This window comes from Staurois parvus, unplaced genomic scaffold, assembly GCF_062004578.1.
Source record: "Staurois parvus isolate SC_StPar_1 unplaced genomic scaffold, SC_StPar_1.0 ptg000581l, whole genome shotgun sequence".
NCBI classification, from domain to species: Eukaryota; Metazoa; Chordata; class Amphibia; order Anura; family Ranidae; genus Staurois; species Staurois parvus.
In genome coordinates this window covers 6,194,866-6,211,227 of record NW_028318377.1, presented here as the reverse complement: position 1 = coordinate 6,211,227, position 16,362 = coordinate 6,194,866, and the positions used below count along the sequence as shown (strand labels likewise).

Below are 16,362 nucleotides of genomic sequence, written 5' to 3'. Positions count from 1 at the left end.
CCCCATACAGCCAACCTGACAAGTCCCCCTTCCCCCCAAAAAAAACACAGTTTACTATGCTTCAGTTATGAATGAACACAGTGAGTGATTGGAACTGATCACTCATTATGATCATATAGAAAAGGAAGAGGCTGGTAAATGTGACTTATTTACCGGACCCATCCCCCACTCACCTTCCTGAAGGATCCTGTTGTGTGCTTGTAGCTGTCGGTGGTAAGGAGAGGAGGGAAGCCGGCAGCACTGAGGGGATCAGGACACATGGGGGGCCTGGGCAGCAGGGCTAAATATATGGTGCAAAGGGAGGATGATGGTGCGGTGGGAGGGAAATTACTGGAACCTTTCCCCTGTATGGCTCCCTCTGCAGCAGCTGAAAACCAGTGGGAGGGAGAGGAGAAGAAGCCAGTTTTCAGCTGTTGCAGAGGGAGCCATACAGGGGAAAGGTTCTAGTAATTATCCTCCCAGGGCACCCATCACCCTCCCTTTGCAGCATACATTTCCCCCTACAGGGGAACAGTTCCAGACAGGGGCGGACTGACCATTTGGAAACTCGGGCACTGCCCGAGGGCTCGGGGTTAGTAGGGGGCACCATGAGATGCCCCTAGTACCTTTTTCATAGGCTTTTTTGAGTTTGGGCAAGGACACAGGGGCCCCATGATCCCTTATTGCCCGGGGTTGTCAGTCCGCCCCTGGTTCCAGCATTTGCTCCCCCCACACCCCCCACTGTGCCGATCACCCTCCCTGCCCACATACGATTCACTCAGCTGCCTGGGCCCCATACAGGATGACCGGTGGTACCCCCTTATCCACAGCCCTGTTCATCTCACATGCACCCGTGTGGCACTGCAGTAGGCATTGACATATAACATGTGCTGTGTTGAGACCAGGGGCGGACTGACCATTTGTAAACTCGGGCACTGCTCGAGGGCCCGGTGTAAGTAGAGGGCCCCATGAGATGCCCCTGGTACCTTTTTCATAGGCTTTTTTGAGTTTGGGCGAGGACACAGGGGCCCCATGATCCCCTATTGCCCGGGGGCCCCATGAGTTGTCAGTCCGACCCTGGTCAAGACTCTGCTAGATACGGTTGGATTGTAGAAAGTGAGTGATGAACCATCAGTGCACATAGGGAGGTTTCTGTAGATGCTGAAGGAGTCTTCCTGCTCTTCCATGTGCCCCCATGTCCTCCGGTGTACCCTCCACTGACAGCTGCTTTCATTCTTGGCCAAACACACTACAATGCATTGCATGGTGTCCAGATGTGCTTGTCTATACGCTGAGTAGATGCCACCTCGACCATCCTCATCTAGGGGAAAGGGGTTGCTGCCAATGGTAGAACACCTGATAGGCCGGGGTCTCTGCTCTGATCTAGGGGGTCTCTCTGTAAAATGTATAGTAAGCAGGACATCTTGTCCTCAGATCTGGCCAAATCATCTGTTGTACTCGACTAGACGTAGCACAGAGGTCTATATAGTTACATGTCCCCCCCCCCACCCCCAGCCTGAAAAAATGATTGCCTAATAGTGCAAAATGCTTAAAGTCAAACTAAAGGTCATTTTGTTTTTCATTTTGGATAAAGGTAACGGAGGATTACAACTCCTGCCAATGGTGTCCCAAAACAAGAAGTGAGAGGAACCCCTCCGAAGTGAGGGAATTCATGGTTGTCACCAGAACTAGTGTCTTCATTTTATATATTTCCCCTCTATTTATTTTCTGGTAACATCCACATCAGGACCATTTGATTATCTGGACCACTTGATGACCAAAACTGATCTGATGACTGGGACCAGCTAATGATCAAAACCATCTGATGACCAGGTTTATCTGATATGATGACTAGGACCATCTGATGACTAGGACTGTTTAGTGACTTCATGATCAAGACCATTTGATGACCAGTACCATCTGATGAACTGATAACCAGGACCTCCTGATGAACAGGACCAACTGATGATTATGACCATCTGATAATCTAATGACCAGGACTAGTTGATATTCTGATGACTAGGACCATTCAATGACTAGGACTGTCATATGATTTAATGATCAAGAATATTTGAAGGCCAGGACTGTCTGATGATTAAGATCATCTGATGATCTTAACCACCTGATGACCAGGACCATCTCATGACCAGGTTTATCTGATGTTATGATGACTAGGACCATCTGATGACTAGGACTGTTTAATGACTTCATGATCAAGACCATTTGATGACCAGTACCATCTGATGACCTGATGAACAGGACCAACTGATGATTATGACCATCTGATAATCTAATGACCAGGACTAGTTGATATTCTGATGACTAGGACCATTCAATGACTAGGACTGTCAGATGATTTAATGATCAAGAAAATGTGAAGGCCAGGACTGTCTGATGATTAAGATCATCTGATGATCTTAACCACCTGAGGACCAGGACCATCTCATGACTAGGATCATATGATGACCAAGACAGTCTGATAAACAGAACCACCTGTTGACAGGACCGTCTACTGACTTGATGATCAGAATCATCTGATGACTAGGAATATCTAATGATTTAATCATCAAGTTCATTTGAAGACCAGGACTATCAGAGGATTAAGGTCATCTGAATATCTTGACCACCATCATTAGGCAGTCCTAGTCATCAGATAGTCCTGGTCATCAGATGGTCCAGATCATTAGATGGTCCTGGTCATCAAATCGTCAGATGTTCCTAGTCCTCAGATGGTCCAGTTCATCAGATGATCCTAGTAATCTGGGTGGTCAAGATCATAATATGATCTTAATCATCAGACAGTCCTGGTAGAGATCTGGATATCTCCATGACCAGGACCATCTGATAAACAGGACTTTCTGATGACCTGACAACCAGGACCACCTGATGAACAGGATCGTATGATGATTAGGACTGTCTGATAATCTGGATCACCTGATGACCAGGACCATCTGATGAATGTGACCTTCTGATGATCTAAAGTCTATCTGTTGATCTGATGACTACGGCCATCTGAGGACCAGGACTATATGATGACTAGGACCATTCAGTAGCTAGGACTGTCTGAGGATTTAATGATTAAGACCATTTGAAGACCAGGACCACCTAATCTGATATTAACCATCTGATGACCAGGGCCATCTGATGACTATGACCATCTGATGACCAGGACTTGTCTTATGACTAGAACCATCTCATGACCAAGACAGTCTGATAAACAGGACAGTCTGATTATTTGATGATCAGAATCATCTGATTATCTGATGACTAGGACCATCTGATGACTAGGACTGTCTGATTTGATGATCAAGACCGTTTGAAGACTAGGACTGTCAAAGAATCAAGATCATCTGAGTATCTTGGCCACCTGATGACTATGACCATGTGCTGACCAGGACAGTGTCTGATGAATTGTTGACCAGGACCAACTAATGATCAGGACCGTCTGATAAACAGGACCATCTGAAAACTTTATGATTGGAATCATCTAATGATCAGGACTATGTGATGACTAGGACTGTCTGATAATCAAGACCATTTGAAAACCAGCACTGTCTGGTGATTAAGATTATATGATGATCTTGACCATCTGATGACTAGGACCATCTGATGACCAGGACCATCTGATGACCAGGAACATCTGATGATTTGATGACCAGGATCAACTAATGATCTGGACCATCTGATAAACTGAACCATTTGATGACTAGAACCATCCAATGACCAGGAATATCTGATAATCTGACAACTAGGACCACCCGATGACTAGGAATGTCTGATGATCAAGACCATTTGAAGACCAGGACAGTTTGAAGATTAAGGTGATCTGAATATCTTGAACACCTGATGACCAGGACCATCTGATAAACAGGACCGTCTGGTAACGTGATGATTAGAATCATCTGATTATCTAATGACCAGCACTATCTGATAAGTAGACCATCCGATGACTAGGACTGTCTGATAATTTGATGATCGAGACCATTTGAAGACCAGGACTGTCTGATGATTAAGATCATATTATAATCTTGACCACCTGATTACTAGGACCATCTGATGAACCGGACAATCTGATGACTAGGAACATCAACGTTTTGATGACTAGGACCATCTAATGATCTGGACCATCTGATGACCAGGACTATCTGATGATCTGATGACTAGGACCATCTGATGACCAGGACTATCTGATGATCTGATGACTAGGACCATTTGATGACTAGGACTGCCTAATGATTTGATGATCAAAACCATCTGATGACCAGGAATTTAGGACTGTCTAATGATTTGATGGTCAAGACCATTTGAAGACCAGGACCATGTGATGTCTAGGACTGTTTGATGATCTCAACTACCTGATTGACAGGACCATCTAAAGATTGGATGTCAGGCAGTGTGCTCTGTGCTGGGTGTCATGGAGTGTGAGCTCTGTGCTGGGTGTCATGGAGTGTGAGCTCTGTGCTGGGTGTCATGCAGTGTGAGCTTTGTGCTGGGTGTCAGGCAGTGAGCTCTGTGCTGGGTGTCAGGCAATGTGCTCTTTGCTGAGTGTCAGGCAGTGAGCTCTGTGTTGAGTGTCAGCCAGTGTGATCTGTGCTGGGTGTCATGCAGTGTGCTTTGTGCTGGGTTTCAGGCAGTGTGCTCTGTGCTGGGTGTCATGCAGTGTGCTCTGCGCTGGGTGTCATGCAGTGTGAGCTTTGTGCTGGGTGTCAGGCAGTGAGCTCTGTGCTGGGTGTCATGCAGTGAGCTCTGTGCTCGGTGTCATGCAGTGTGAGCTTTGTGCTGGGTGTCAGGCAGTGAGCTCTGTGCTGGGTGTCACGCAGTGTGCTCTGTGCTGGGTGTCATGGAGTGAGCTCTGTGCTGGGTGTCAGGCAATGTGCTCTGTGCTTGGTGTCAGGCAGTGTGCTCTGTGCTGGGTGTCAGGCAGTGAGCTCTGTGCTGGGTGTCATGCAGTGTGCTCTGTGCTGGGTGTCATTCAATGTGCTGGGTGTAATGCAGTGTGCTCCTTGCTGGGTGTCATGCAGTGTGTGCTTTGTGCTGGGTGTCATGCAGTGTGTGCTCTGTGCTGGCTGTCATGTAGTGTGCTCTGTGCTGGGTGTCATTCAATGTAATGGGTGTCATGCAGTATGCTCTGTGCTGGGTGTCATGCAGTGTGCTCTGTGCTGGGTGTAATGCAGTGTGCTCTGTGCTGGGTGTCAGGCAGTGTGCTCTGTGCTGGGTGTCACGCAGTGAGCTCTGTGCTGGGTGTCACGCAGTGAGTGCTCTGTGCTGGGTGTCACGCAGTGTGCTCTGTGCTGGGTGTCACGCAGTGTGCTCTGTGCTGGGTGTCACGCAGTGTGCTCTGTGCTGGGTGTCATGCAGTGAGCTCTGTGCTGGGTGTCACGCAGTGAGTGCTCTGTGCTGGGTGTCACGCAGTGTGCTGGGTGTCATGCAGTGTGCTCTGTGCTGGGTGTCACGCAGTGAGCTCTGTGCTGGGTGTCACGCAGTGAGCTCTGTGCTGGGTGTCAGGCAGTGTGCTCTGTGCTGGGTGTCATGCAGTGTGTGCTCTGTGCTGGGTGTCAGGCAGTGTGCTGGGAGTCATGCAGTGAGCTGTGCTGGGTGTCAGGCAGTGAGCAGTGTGCTGGGAGTCATGCAGTGTGCTCTGTGCTGGGTGTCAGGCAGTGAGCAGTGTGCTGGGAGTCATGCAGTGTGCTCTGTGCTGGGTGTCAGGCAGTGAGCTCTGTGCTGGGTGTCATGCAGTGTGCTCTGTGCTGGGTGTCATGCAGTGTCTGCATCCCCCTCATCCCTTCACTGTACAGCCCTGGCCCGGCTCCTGTGTATACTCGGCGCTGTGTGGCCCCTGTGCCCCCCGCCAGTCCTCGGACTCTCCGCTCTTCTCCACCTTCATAGCGCAACAGCTGCAGCCCTCCAAGAGTTAAATCCCTCTCCCGCCGCTATAGGCTGGTAGGACCGAGCTCCGGGCCGCCATTGGCTGGAAGTTTCAGATGGGCGGGCCCTCGCGCTGTGCTCTGCGGTCCCTTCTATCACAAAGCCTGCGGGGAGTGCAGAGCGAGGCTGCCGCGGGGCTTCCCTGCATCTCATTGTGTGTCATCGCCCGGTCCCGGCCCCCCGCCCCCCATACCGGACACAGGGACACCACAGGAGGGCAGCTCCAGGGGCCACACTGGACCCACTGCCCCGGGACATGGTGTAGGAGGAGAGCCCGAGCCTGCACGGAGCACCGCTGTCCGCACTCAGCGCTACCTGCGACCGGCCTGGAGGTAGGACTGCCAGACCCCCCCCCTATATGTCCCATACACAGGACCCCCACCTATATGTCCCATACACAGGACCCCCACCTATATGTCCCATACACAGGACCCCCACACCTATATGTCCCATACACAGGACCCCCCCACCTATATGTCCCATACACAGGACCCCCACCTATATGTCCCATACACAGGACCCCCACCTATATGTCCCATACACAGGACCCCTACCTATACGTCCCATACACAGGACCCCCACACCTATATGTCCCATACACAGGACCCCCACACCTATATGTCCCATACACAGGACCCCCCCACCTATATGTCCCATACACAGGACCCCCACCTATATGTCCCATACACAGGACCCCCACCTATATGTCCCATACACAGGACCCCTACCTATACGTCCCATACACAGGACCCCCACACCTATATGTACCATACACAGGACCCCCCCACCTATATGTCCCCTACACAGGACCCCCCCACCTATATGTCTCATACACAGGACCCCCCACCTATACGTCCCATACACAGGACCCCCACCTATATGTCCCATACACAGGACCCCCCCCATCTATATATCCCATATACAGGACTCCCACTCATACGTCCCATATACACGACCCCCCACTTATACATCCCATACACAGGACCCCCACTTATGCGTCCCATACTCAGGATCCTCACCTATACCTCCCATATACAGGAACACCCCTCCCCCCCCATACGTCCCATACACAGGACCCCCACCTATACGTCCCATATACAGGACCCCCATCTCCATTCATAGATTACAGGTCACTTATCATCTCCTCTATAGAAATGGATCACATCCCAATATATCCAATAATACCATTCACTATACATCCCATAATACATCCAATATATAGCCAATAATATATCTAATAATTGTGCATCCAATACACAACCAATAATAACACCTCCGATATGTATCTGATACTATTCATGATTTATCCAGAAATAATACATCCCATAATTCTATTCCTATACAGACAGTAATAGTACAGTTCAGTGTACATGCAATATACATGCAATAATACACCCAATATAAATTCCCTAATTATATATCCCAATAATAATGCACCCAATAGTACATAATACATCTAATGCACATCCAATAATGCAATTTAATATTTATCCTGGATCCATACTACATCCAATAATAGTGGACACAATAGCGTACATAATCCATCCAGTATAGACCCAATAATACATCCAGTAATACAATATACAGCCAGGATAGCAGAGCATTTCCTGCTGGGTTCACTGTGAGGAGCACTGCTAGAATCCCAAATGGATCATTATAGCACATGCTCCCAATATCCCATATACAGTATAACAACAAATGTTCCCCACTCCTATCCTAATGTCCCGCAAGGACTGAGAAGCTGGCAGCATCAGCAGATGGAGAATTCCCCCCGATATCCCCAATATTACAGGATCAGGTGATATACAGAATCCCCCTATACCTGTTTATTACTAGATCAAACCTAATTAAGAATTCTCTCCATACATGATCATTATTATATTAAGGCATATGGACCCCCCGCCCTCATACCTGCTTCCTTTACTAATCATTCCTAGATCCCTCTGACACCTCGCTGTTACTAGATCAGAATCTCCCTATACTCTCATTATTGTATCAGGCCATATGGAGAATTCCCTCCTATACCTGCTTATTACTAGATCAGGCAGTATACAGAGCTCTCTTTATATCTACGAAGTACTAAACTCAGGATACCTGTTTATTACTAGAGCAGAACAAATGCGTAATCCCTCCTATACTACATCCAGAATCCCACTGTAACTGTTTATTACTACATCCAGAATCCCACTGTAACTGTTTATTACTACATCCAGAATCCCACTGTAACTGTTTATTACTACACCCAGAATCCCACTGTAACTGTTTATTACTACATCCAGAATCCCACTGTAACTGTTTATTATTACATACAGAATCCCACTGTAACTGTTTATTACTACATCCAGAATCCTCTATTCCTATTCATTACATAATCTGGAATCATCCTATACCTGATCAGAACTAAATCCAGAATCCTCCTATACCTGATCAGAACTAAATCCATAATCCCTCTATACCTGTTTATTAGTAAATTCACAACCCCCTGAACCTGTTTATTATTAAATCCATGATCTTCCATACCTGTTTATTACTCGATTCCCCATCCCCCTATACATGTTTACTACTAAATTCACACTCCCCGATACCTGTTTATTACTAAATTCCCCATCCCCCTATACCTGCTTATTACCATTCACCTACTGCATCTCACACCAGCCCGCTGCTCTCATATACATCTCTTTGTAACACATGCTCAACTCCGGGCAGACTTGCTCAGGTCCTGTCCCTGATTTCCGGCAGAGTTGTCTCTGTGGAATGTATGTCCCTTTAAATATTTCCAATTTAATACCTTCGGGTTGTTTTCAGCCCCTATTATTTGTTGATGTTAATTTGGATTATTAAGATTATGTCAGATGTAAATACCACCTTAAAATGACCCTATTTACTAAACATGACATGACGGGATGGTTGAGGTATAGCAGGCCAACCCTGGAAATGGTTTTAAAGCCATCTAGACCATGTGTGATATGTGCTCATTCATATTCCCCTATATACTGAATAATGACTACCTTTCATTTTCCCCTATGTAACAAATCATGACTACCTTTCTTATTCACCAGTATACCGAATGACTACCTTTCATTTTCACCTATGTACCTAATAATGACTACCTTTCATTTTCACCTATGTACCTAATAATGACTACCTTTCATTTTCACCTATGTACCTAATAATGACTACCTTTCATATTCAAATATGTACTGAATCATGACTACTATTCATTTTCACCTATGTTCCGAATCATGACTACTATTCATTTTCACCTATGTTCCGAATCATGACTACTATTCATTTTCACCTATGTTCCGAATCATGACTACTATTCATTTTCACCTATGTTCCAAATCATGACTACCTTTCATATTCAACTTTATACCACATTATGACTACCTACCGCATGTAGTACGGCATTGTAACACCTCTGCTAATGCATTTGTTCTATTTGGATTCTGCCATTTCTTGTACAACCCATATTGATGTCAGATGCCATGTGGTGTTTAAGCAAATATTACTTGCATATGTTTCACTGTATCTAACCCTTGGGCCATGGGATCCATAAGCCGAGGCTAATGACTATATTAAACAAATATTGTAGGCCATCATCATCTTCTGAATTACACGGCGCGCATTCTATAATAATCACAAGGATTGTGTCAGAAACATTATATACTAATTATGGAAAAGTTTTCAAGGCTTTCAGAGGAAAAGCATAAATCTGTAGTAATTACCTGGATACCCAGTGGCTACTTTTTTGTAGGAATGTATGGTGGGGGAATAATGGCGATTAGGTTGGTTGGTGATATAAACTAAAAATGTAGGGCAATTGGCACACTGGGCAGGTGTTTATAGAACAGAGATAATGTTCTTCTCACGTTGGTCGGGATTATCGGTATTGGCCGTGTTTCATATCTTTAAATCCTTGCTGGACAAAGTTCAAGGTTGATGTCCAGTCCAGGTCATGGTGGATCTAGTCGTAGTTAGACACATTTAACTGGACTTCTTCTGTAATGTGGAAGACTTTTCATAACTTCTCCAAGCCCTTCTTCCATTCTAATGAGTGGGGTATTGTCCTTCAAAAAGTCCAATTGAATCACTACCACTAGATTTGGTGTACTTTTGATTTATTAGGTATAATGATGAATGAAGAAATATTTAATTTTGATGAGGAAGTTTCGTAGCTCCTCCAAGCCCCTTCTTCCGTTCTAATAAGTGGGGTATTGTCCTTTTAAAAAATCCAGTTGAATCACTAGCACTAGATTTGGCGTACTTTTGATTTATTAGGTGTAATGGTGAGTGAAGAAATATTTAGTTTCGATGAGGACGTTTCGTAGCTCCTCCAAGCCCCTTCTTTCATTCTAATAAGTGGGGTATTGTCCTTCAAAAAGTCCAGTTGAATCACTAGCTCTAGATTTGGTGTACTTTGATTAGTTAGGTATAATAATGAAGAAATGTTTAATTTTCATGAGGACATTTCATAGCTTCGCCAAGCCCCGTCTTCTGTTCTAACGAGTTGGGTATTGTCCTTCCAAAAGTCCAAATGAATGTTAATAACTAGCACTAGATTTAGCGTACTTTGATTAATTGGGTATAATGATGAATGAAGACATATTTAATTTCCATGAGGAAATTTCAGAAACAGGTAGCATGTGCTGAATGTATCTGAGAATGTGTTTTCCAGCTTGAGCTAAACTTTTCCACTTGATATGTTATGATTGTCTCCTAATGCGAAGTCTTGAGTTACTTCCTGCCTTGGGTTATCAGATCCAGGTCTCAGAACCAAAACTTTCTTGGAAGTTCTAAGTCAGTTTTCAACTCTTCTGACCTTCGGAAACAGCTATGCTTTTGCACTGGCTGATCGTAACTCGTTTGCTTTCCTTTCGTACTGTCAAGTGTACTGAACAGAAGGTGCCGGGGAAGACATTTAGAGACGAGGAAGATCTTTTAAAGGGATGATCAATACTTCCTTCTTTTTTACTAGAAACTAACGAGGGTAACCGTTTGCTTTGGATCATCTGGATATTTAGACGTATCCAAATGTTAGACCATCCAAGAGCCCAGTAGAGAAGCAGGGGGACAGTGCAGCATTCATGAACGCTCCTCAGTAAGCGTGTGTTACTGTAGCCCCACTGTGCGCGGTCAATACGGCTTTTCATAGGGGGCTGTCAATGTGACTATACTGTATGGGAAGCAGGAGCGTATAGAGCACGTGGGGCTATTTTCTGCTTTCTTTTGCTCGAGCCGACGTAGATTTGTCCTATTAACCTTTTGAAAGCCAGCGGAGAGATCACGAAAGGCAGCTGCAGGGGCCTTTCCTGTCTGATGCAGGGCTGAGGGCCCCCGCCCGAAAATTTGTACGCCAAAATACAAGGTGTAATTATTTAACATGCTGGATTCAATGCAAGGATTGTTGTGTGTCCCCAGGGTAGACAGCCTTTACAAGAGCCAGGAATTCAGACAACTGTTTAGAGAGTGAGAGTGAGCCCAATGTATGTGGCTGTAATTAATGCACACCTTTGGGCTGTTTTTGCGGAGCATTTGTAAATCCTGGCGGCCTTTGACATCTATTTTGTACAGTTTATTGGTGACAACGTCATTTTGTCCGGAGTGTCACGGGAAGGACTGGGCAAGCGAAAGAACCTCGGAGAGAGGATTACATACCAAAGCACTATCTGACTATTGGTAGGAAGGGGTTATGTACTAAGGGTGTACATGTTTTGAAGATCAACCTTTAATGCCTGGACGAGGTATGTCTTAAAAAATTAAGAAAATATATATTTTTTTTGTTCAGTGAAAGAACTTGTTTCTTGGAGGTAGGATTATGTGCCAAGTACTATCTGACTGATGGTGGGGGAGACGGGGGTTCATATACTAAAGGGTTCATACGTTTTCAAGACCAGCCTTTAGCCTAGGTTCACGTGTGTCCATCTGCGCTTTTGTGCACTTTTATTTTAATGCACTTTTATTTGTTTTCATGCTTTTTTTTGTGTGCACTTTTGATGTGATTTTGATGTGTTCTCATGCCTTTTTTTGTAATGCTTCCTACATTTTTCGTTTTGCCCAATGACAAGCAATATCTCCTGTCTGTCCAGCGGAGGAACCTAAAATGGATGTATATGCATTTTTTTGTGTGATTCTATTACGTCTACAGGGCCAAAATCGCACCGAAGGATGAGTGAAAATTGCATAGTTGTGAACAGACACCCTAGGAAAACATAGGATTCCTCCTGTCCTGCAATTTAAGAAAAATCGTATTGATGTGAATGGGACTTAGCACCTAGTCATATATTAATAAAAAGAAAAAAAACATTCTTTGTTCATTTTATCACCCCAGTTTGCGGTTTAAATTAAATTCACTGATTTGGCATACAACAGGTATTAATATATCATTGGGAGAGAGCGCATTTGACTTCCAGTTTTTAATATTTCATACAAAACCCTATATGCAAAGTGCAGTGACAGGCAGCAACCAATCAGATTTGAGCTTTTGTCAGTTTAGTTCTGTCGGGCCGGTTAATGGCGACCGCTAATTGGTTGCTCAGTGATTTAATATTTGCTTCTTGCTTCATTCAATGAGCCGACCTCAGTTTCCATCCTGGAGAATTTTTGTGTTTTCGCGACGACATACATAGACCAGAATAATGATTTTTTTTCTAATTTAAAGAAATACGATTTGTGCTCTTTGAAGATGGTCATAAAGAAGTATTGAATTCAGATGTTTTTTTTTTTTCTTTGCCTTTTAGGTATTTATTGAAAGACATTAAACGGTCCTTCGTGATGGAATTTCAGTTTGTCCTTCTTATTGTTGGAATAATTGCATTTTCAGACTCGGCAAGAGGTAAGCGTGTTAATTATAAGCACATCCAGTATTGTCTCTTGTGGCTTCATGGTAAATACCAAACTGTGTTTGCTTGTTTTTTTTGCATTGAAGGTAAAGAGATTTCCTTTTGGAACATTTGTAGATTGGCTCATCTGGCCGGTATTGCCCGGTGGCTCTTAGGTTGGATATAGCAGATGTGGTTTCAGTTTTATTTGGCACTCAGGGTTTTTGTCTATCAAAAGGATGATTTTTTTTTTTTTTAGGATAAGTTCAGATAATAAAGCAATTCCACTAATGGATGTATCTGAATGACCTGTTTGGAAGTTTAATCCTGGACTTCTTTTGTCTTGTCCTTGGTAAAGCAAACAAACAATTGGGGCACTATCTCACAAGTGACAATGCTGACGGCTTCCAGGGTGTTGCACCTATTTTATCACTGGAGGGAGATAATGGCCTTCTGTAAACAAGAAGCCCAGCAGCTGTCTTGGAGGTCATTTGGCTATCTTGGTAGAAGCTTCCTTCTTAAATGGTTTATAGCTGCTTAGATGTAATCTGTACTATGGGGAAGCTGGAGTGAGTAAAATGCTGATGATCTGGAGATGTAGTCTCCTGTGGTAGAGCGTGCCTTTGGGCACCTGTTTAGGAAATTGCGGAGGAGTTCTTGACTGCTTGGTTGCCCCTTGATAATATATGACTGCAGTCATTTCCAGGATGGTCCTGGACACTGGATGGTTGGATGTGCTGTTAAGAAAATTGCTAATGTTATTTCAGAGCTGGACAAACCCCAGGAGAAAAGGTAGTCAGAAACCAGACACCTGGTTAACCTTTGCCCCGTGATTGGTGTCAGTGGGAGCACATGTTGTCTAGTGTTTAAAAATTACCTGTTGTCTCCTAGATTTGACAGATTGACCGTTGTATTCTAATTTGCCAACCCCTGTTATTTATCGTACTACTGGCCTTGGATAGTGTGTGAGTTCAGTAATTACTTAAAGTGTATAGGCAAAACTTACTTTTTTTTGCTTTTGGATAGGACGGAAGGGTTAGACCCTCTTTCAGATTCTAATTGCTGTCTGTGTCCTCCTGGGGAAATAACACCTCTATTTGTACTGGTGATCCTTTTCAACGTGAGAGAGTGAGGGGATATCCAACATTTTAGAGTTGTCCCCAAATCAAGAGGTGAAGGTAAATATTTCAGTGGGACATTTGTTTAGGAGACTTCTGTTGTAGTGAGGACCTCCTTTCACCTTGGGAGATTTACCCCTCTATTTGTAGAGGTGACCCTTGTCAACGAAAAGGAAAGTGAGGGGAAATCCAAAATTTTAGAGCTGTCCCCAAAGCAAGGAATAGAAGTAAATCTTCAGGTAAAGACACCCATTCTGAGAACAACTGTCTAAGAGGTGAACTCCTCTCAGTGAAAAAGAACGAAAGGGGGGATCCAACATTTTAGAGTTGTCCCTCAAATCAAGAGGTGGAGGTAAAGGGGGAAATCCAAAATTTTAGAGCTGTCCCCAAAGCAAGGGATAGAAGTAAATCTTTAAGTAAAGACACCCATTCTGGGAACAACTGTCTAAGAGGTGAACTCCTCAGTGAAAAAGAACGAAAGGGGGGATCCAACATTTTAGAGTTGTCCCTCAAATCAAGAGGTGGAGGTAAATCTTTCAGTTGGGACACTGATTCTAGGGACAGCTATCTACGAGGGGAATTCCTTTTATCTAGGAAGGATTAACCCCTATATTTGCACTGGTGACTCTTTTCAACCAGAAAGAAAGTGAGGGGGAATCCACAATTTTAGAGTAGTCCCTCAAATCAAGAGGTGGAGGTAACTCTAGTAGGGGCATCTGTTTCAGGACAACTGTCTAAGAGATAAACTCTTCTCCCATTGGGAGATTCACATCTTTGTACTGGTGACCCTTATCAGTGAAAAAGAAAGTAAGGGGAAAGCCAACATTTTAGAGTTGTCCCTCAAATCAAGAGGTGGAGGTAAATGTTTAAGTGGGACATCTGTTTTTGGGGAATACTGTCTAAGAGGGGAATTCCTTTCTCCTTGGGAGATTTACCTCTGTTTGCACTGGTGGTGACCCTTGTCAACAAGAAAGAAAGGAAAGTAAAGGCAAATCAAAAATTTTAGAGCTGTCCCCAAAACAAGGGGCAAAAGTAAAAGTAAGTCAAGACACCCATTCAGGGGACAGCTGTCTAAGAGATGAATTCCTTTCTCGTATCAATGAGAGAGAAAATAAGAGGAAATCCACATTTTAGAGTTGTCCTTCAAACTAAGAGGTGGAGGTAAATATTTCAGTTGGGACACTGATTCCAGGGACAACTGTCCAAGAGGGACTTCCTCTCACTCTGGGAGATTCACCCCTCTGCACTGGTAACCTTTGTCAACCAGTAAAAAAGCGAGGGGCAATCCAAAAGTTTAGAGTAGTCCCTCAAATCAAGAGGTGGAGGTAACTCTTTTTAGTAGGGACACATTTTTTGGGAACACTGAGAGGAGTTCCTCTTGCATTGGGAGATTACCTTTAACTTCCTGTGGTATCCTTAGGACAGGAACTGAACGGAAATTTCCTCAGTGGTACACAGACAACTGAAATAGACTGGCATGAGTTAAGCCCTTCCCTACTTTTTCCAAAAGGCTTCATATACACTTTGAAACTAAACCCTGGGCAGATATGAAAAAAAAAAATGACACAAATAGACACAGTTATGTATTCATCCAGTAAATAATTAAAATGTGTTTTAAACTCATCTAATGTAAGTATTTGATTTGACCGCCTAGGTTGGCTAGTTGGGTGGGGCACGTGCACATGTGCTGGCAAAGAACATGCGTTGACAGGAGGAGAGAGGTTTGCTCATCAGTCTGTTGCTGCTCCTTCACTGTCCAATCACATGGCTTGGATTAGAGAGGTGACCAAGCTTTATTGCTTAACCGCAGTCGAGAAAAGTGAGGTCACCCATTTGGTTCTGTTGTCTGACACCTCTTTGTGTATCTCAAGTCTGGCAGAGCAGAAATACAAAAACGTTGGCAATTAAAACGTTTCCCATCAGCCGTCCATGCACTACTACAATCTGATTGTACTGATCTCCTTGTAGATCTGCCATCAGCTATGAAGTGCACGGATCAGCCTGATTTGCATAAAAATTGAATGGGTAGGTCTGTCCTTGGTAAATCTTAAGAAGTTTGTACAGAGATTGTACAATTTGATTGTGTATGGCCACAGCCACGTGTGTGTATTCACCTCTTCGCCTGGAGTTAAACTTTAAAGAGGACCATAGATGATCTTGCTTGGCTACGTAAATCTCATAGCTTCATTGGATGCAAGGGTTGTGTATTCTCTTTCTGCCACATGGTGTAAAAGCAATGCATGCTGAGCATATGATGACTAACCTTTACAAAAAGCACGCTAAAAAAAAATTAAGATGTAGAGACAGATGAAATTAAAAGTAAATCTTGACTTTTTTTCCCCAGTCAGTCTTGGCCCCACCCCCTTATTTAAAGTACTTATATAGCTCCATTAATTTATGCAGCGCTTTACATATATATTGTACATTCACACCCGTCCCTAACCCTCAAGGGCTGTACAATCTGAGGTCCCTAATTTATATACATACTAGGGCCAATTTAGACAGGAGCCAATTCACCT

General features: G+C 44.2%; 1 protein-coding gene across 1 annotated transcript in view; it reads left to right on the top strand.

Annotated features, from left to right (window-relative positions):
* The first annotated feature begins 6,003 nt into the window (after window positions 1-6,003).
* Window positions 6,004-16,362, top strand: part of FGFRL1 (fibroblast growth factor receptor like 1) — a 262,463-nt gene continuing 252,104 nt past the window's right edge. The window contains exons 1-2 of the mRNA XM_089692291.1: window positions 6,004-6,236; window positions 12,645-12,739. Coding sequence (XP_089548417.1) covers window positions 12,679-12,739 — 61 coding nt within the window. The 5' untranslated portion in view covers window positions 6,004-6,236; window positions 12,645-12,678. The remainder of the gene's footprint in view (window positions 6,237-12,644; window positions 12,740-16,362) is intronic.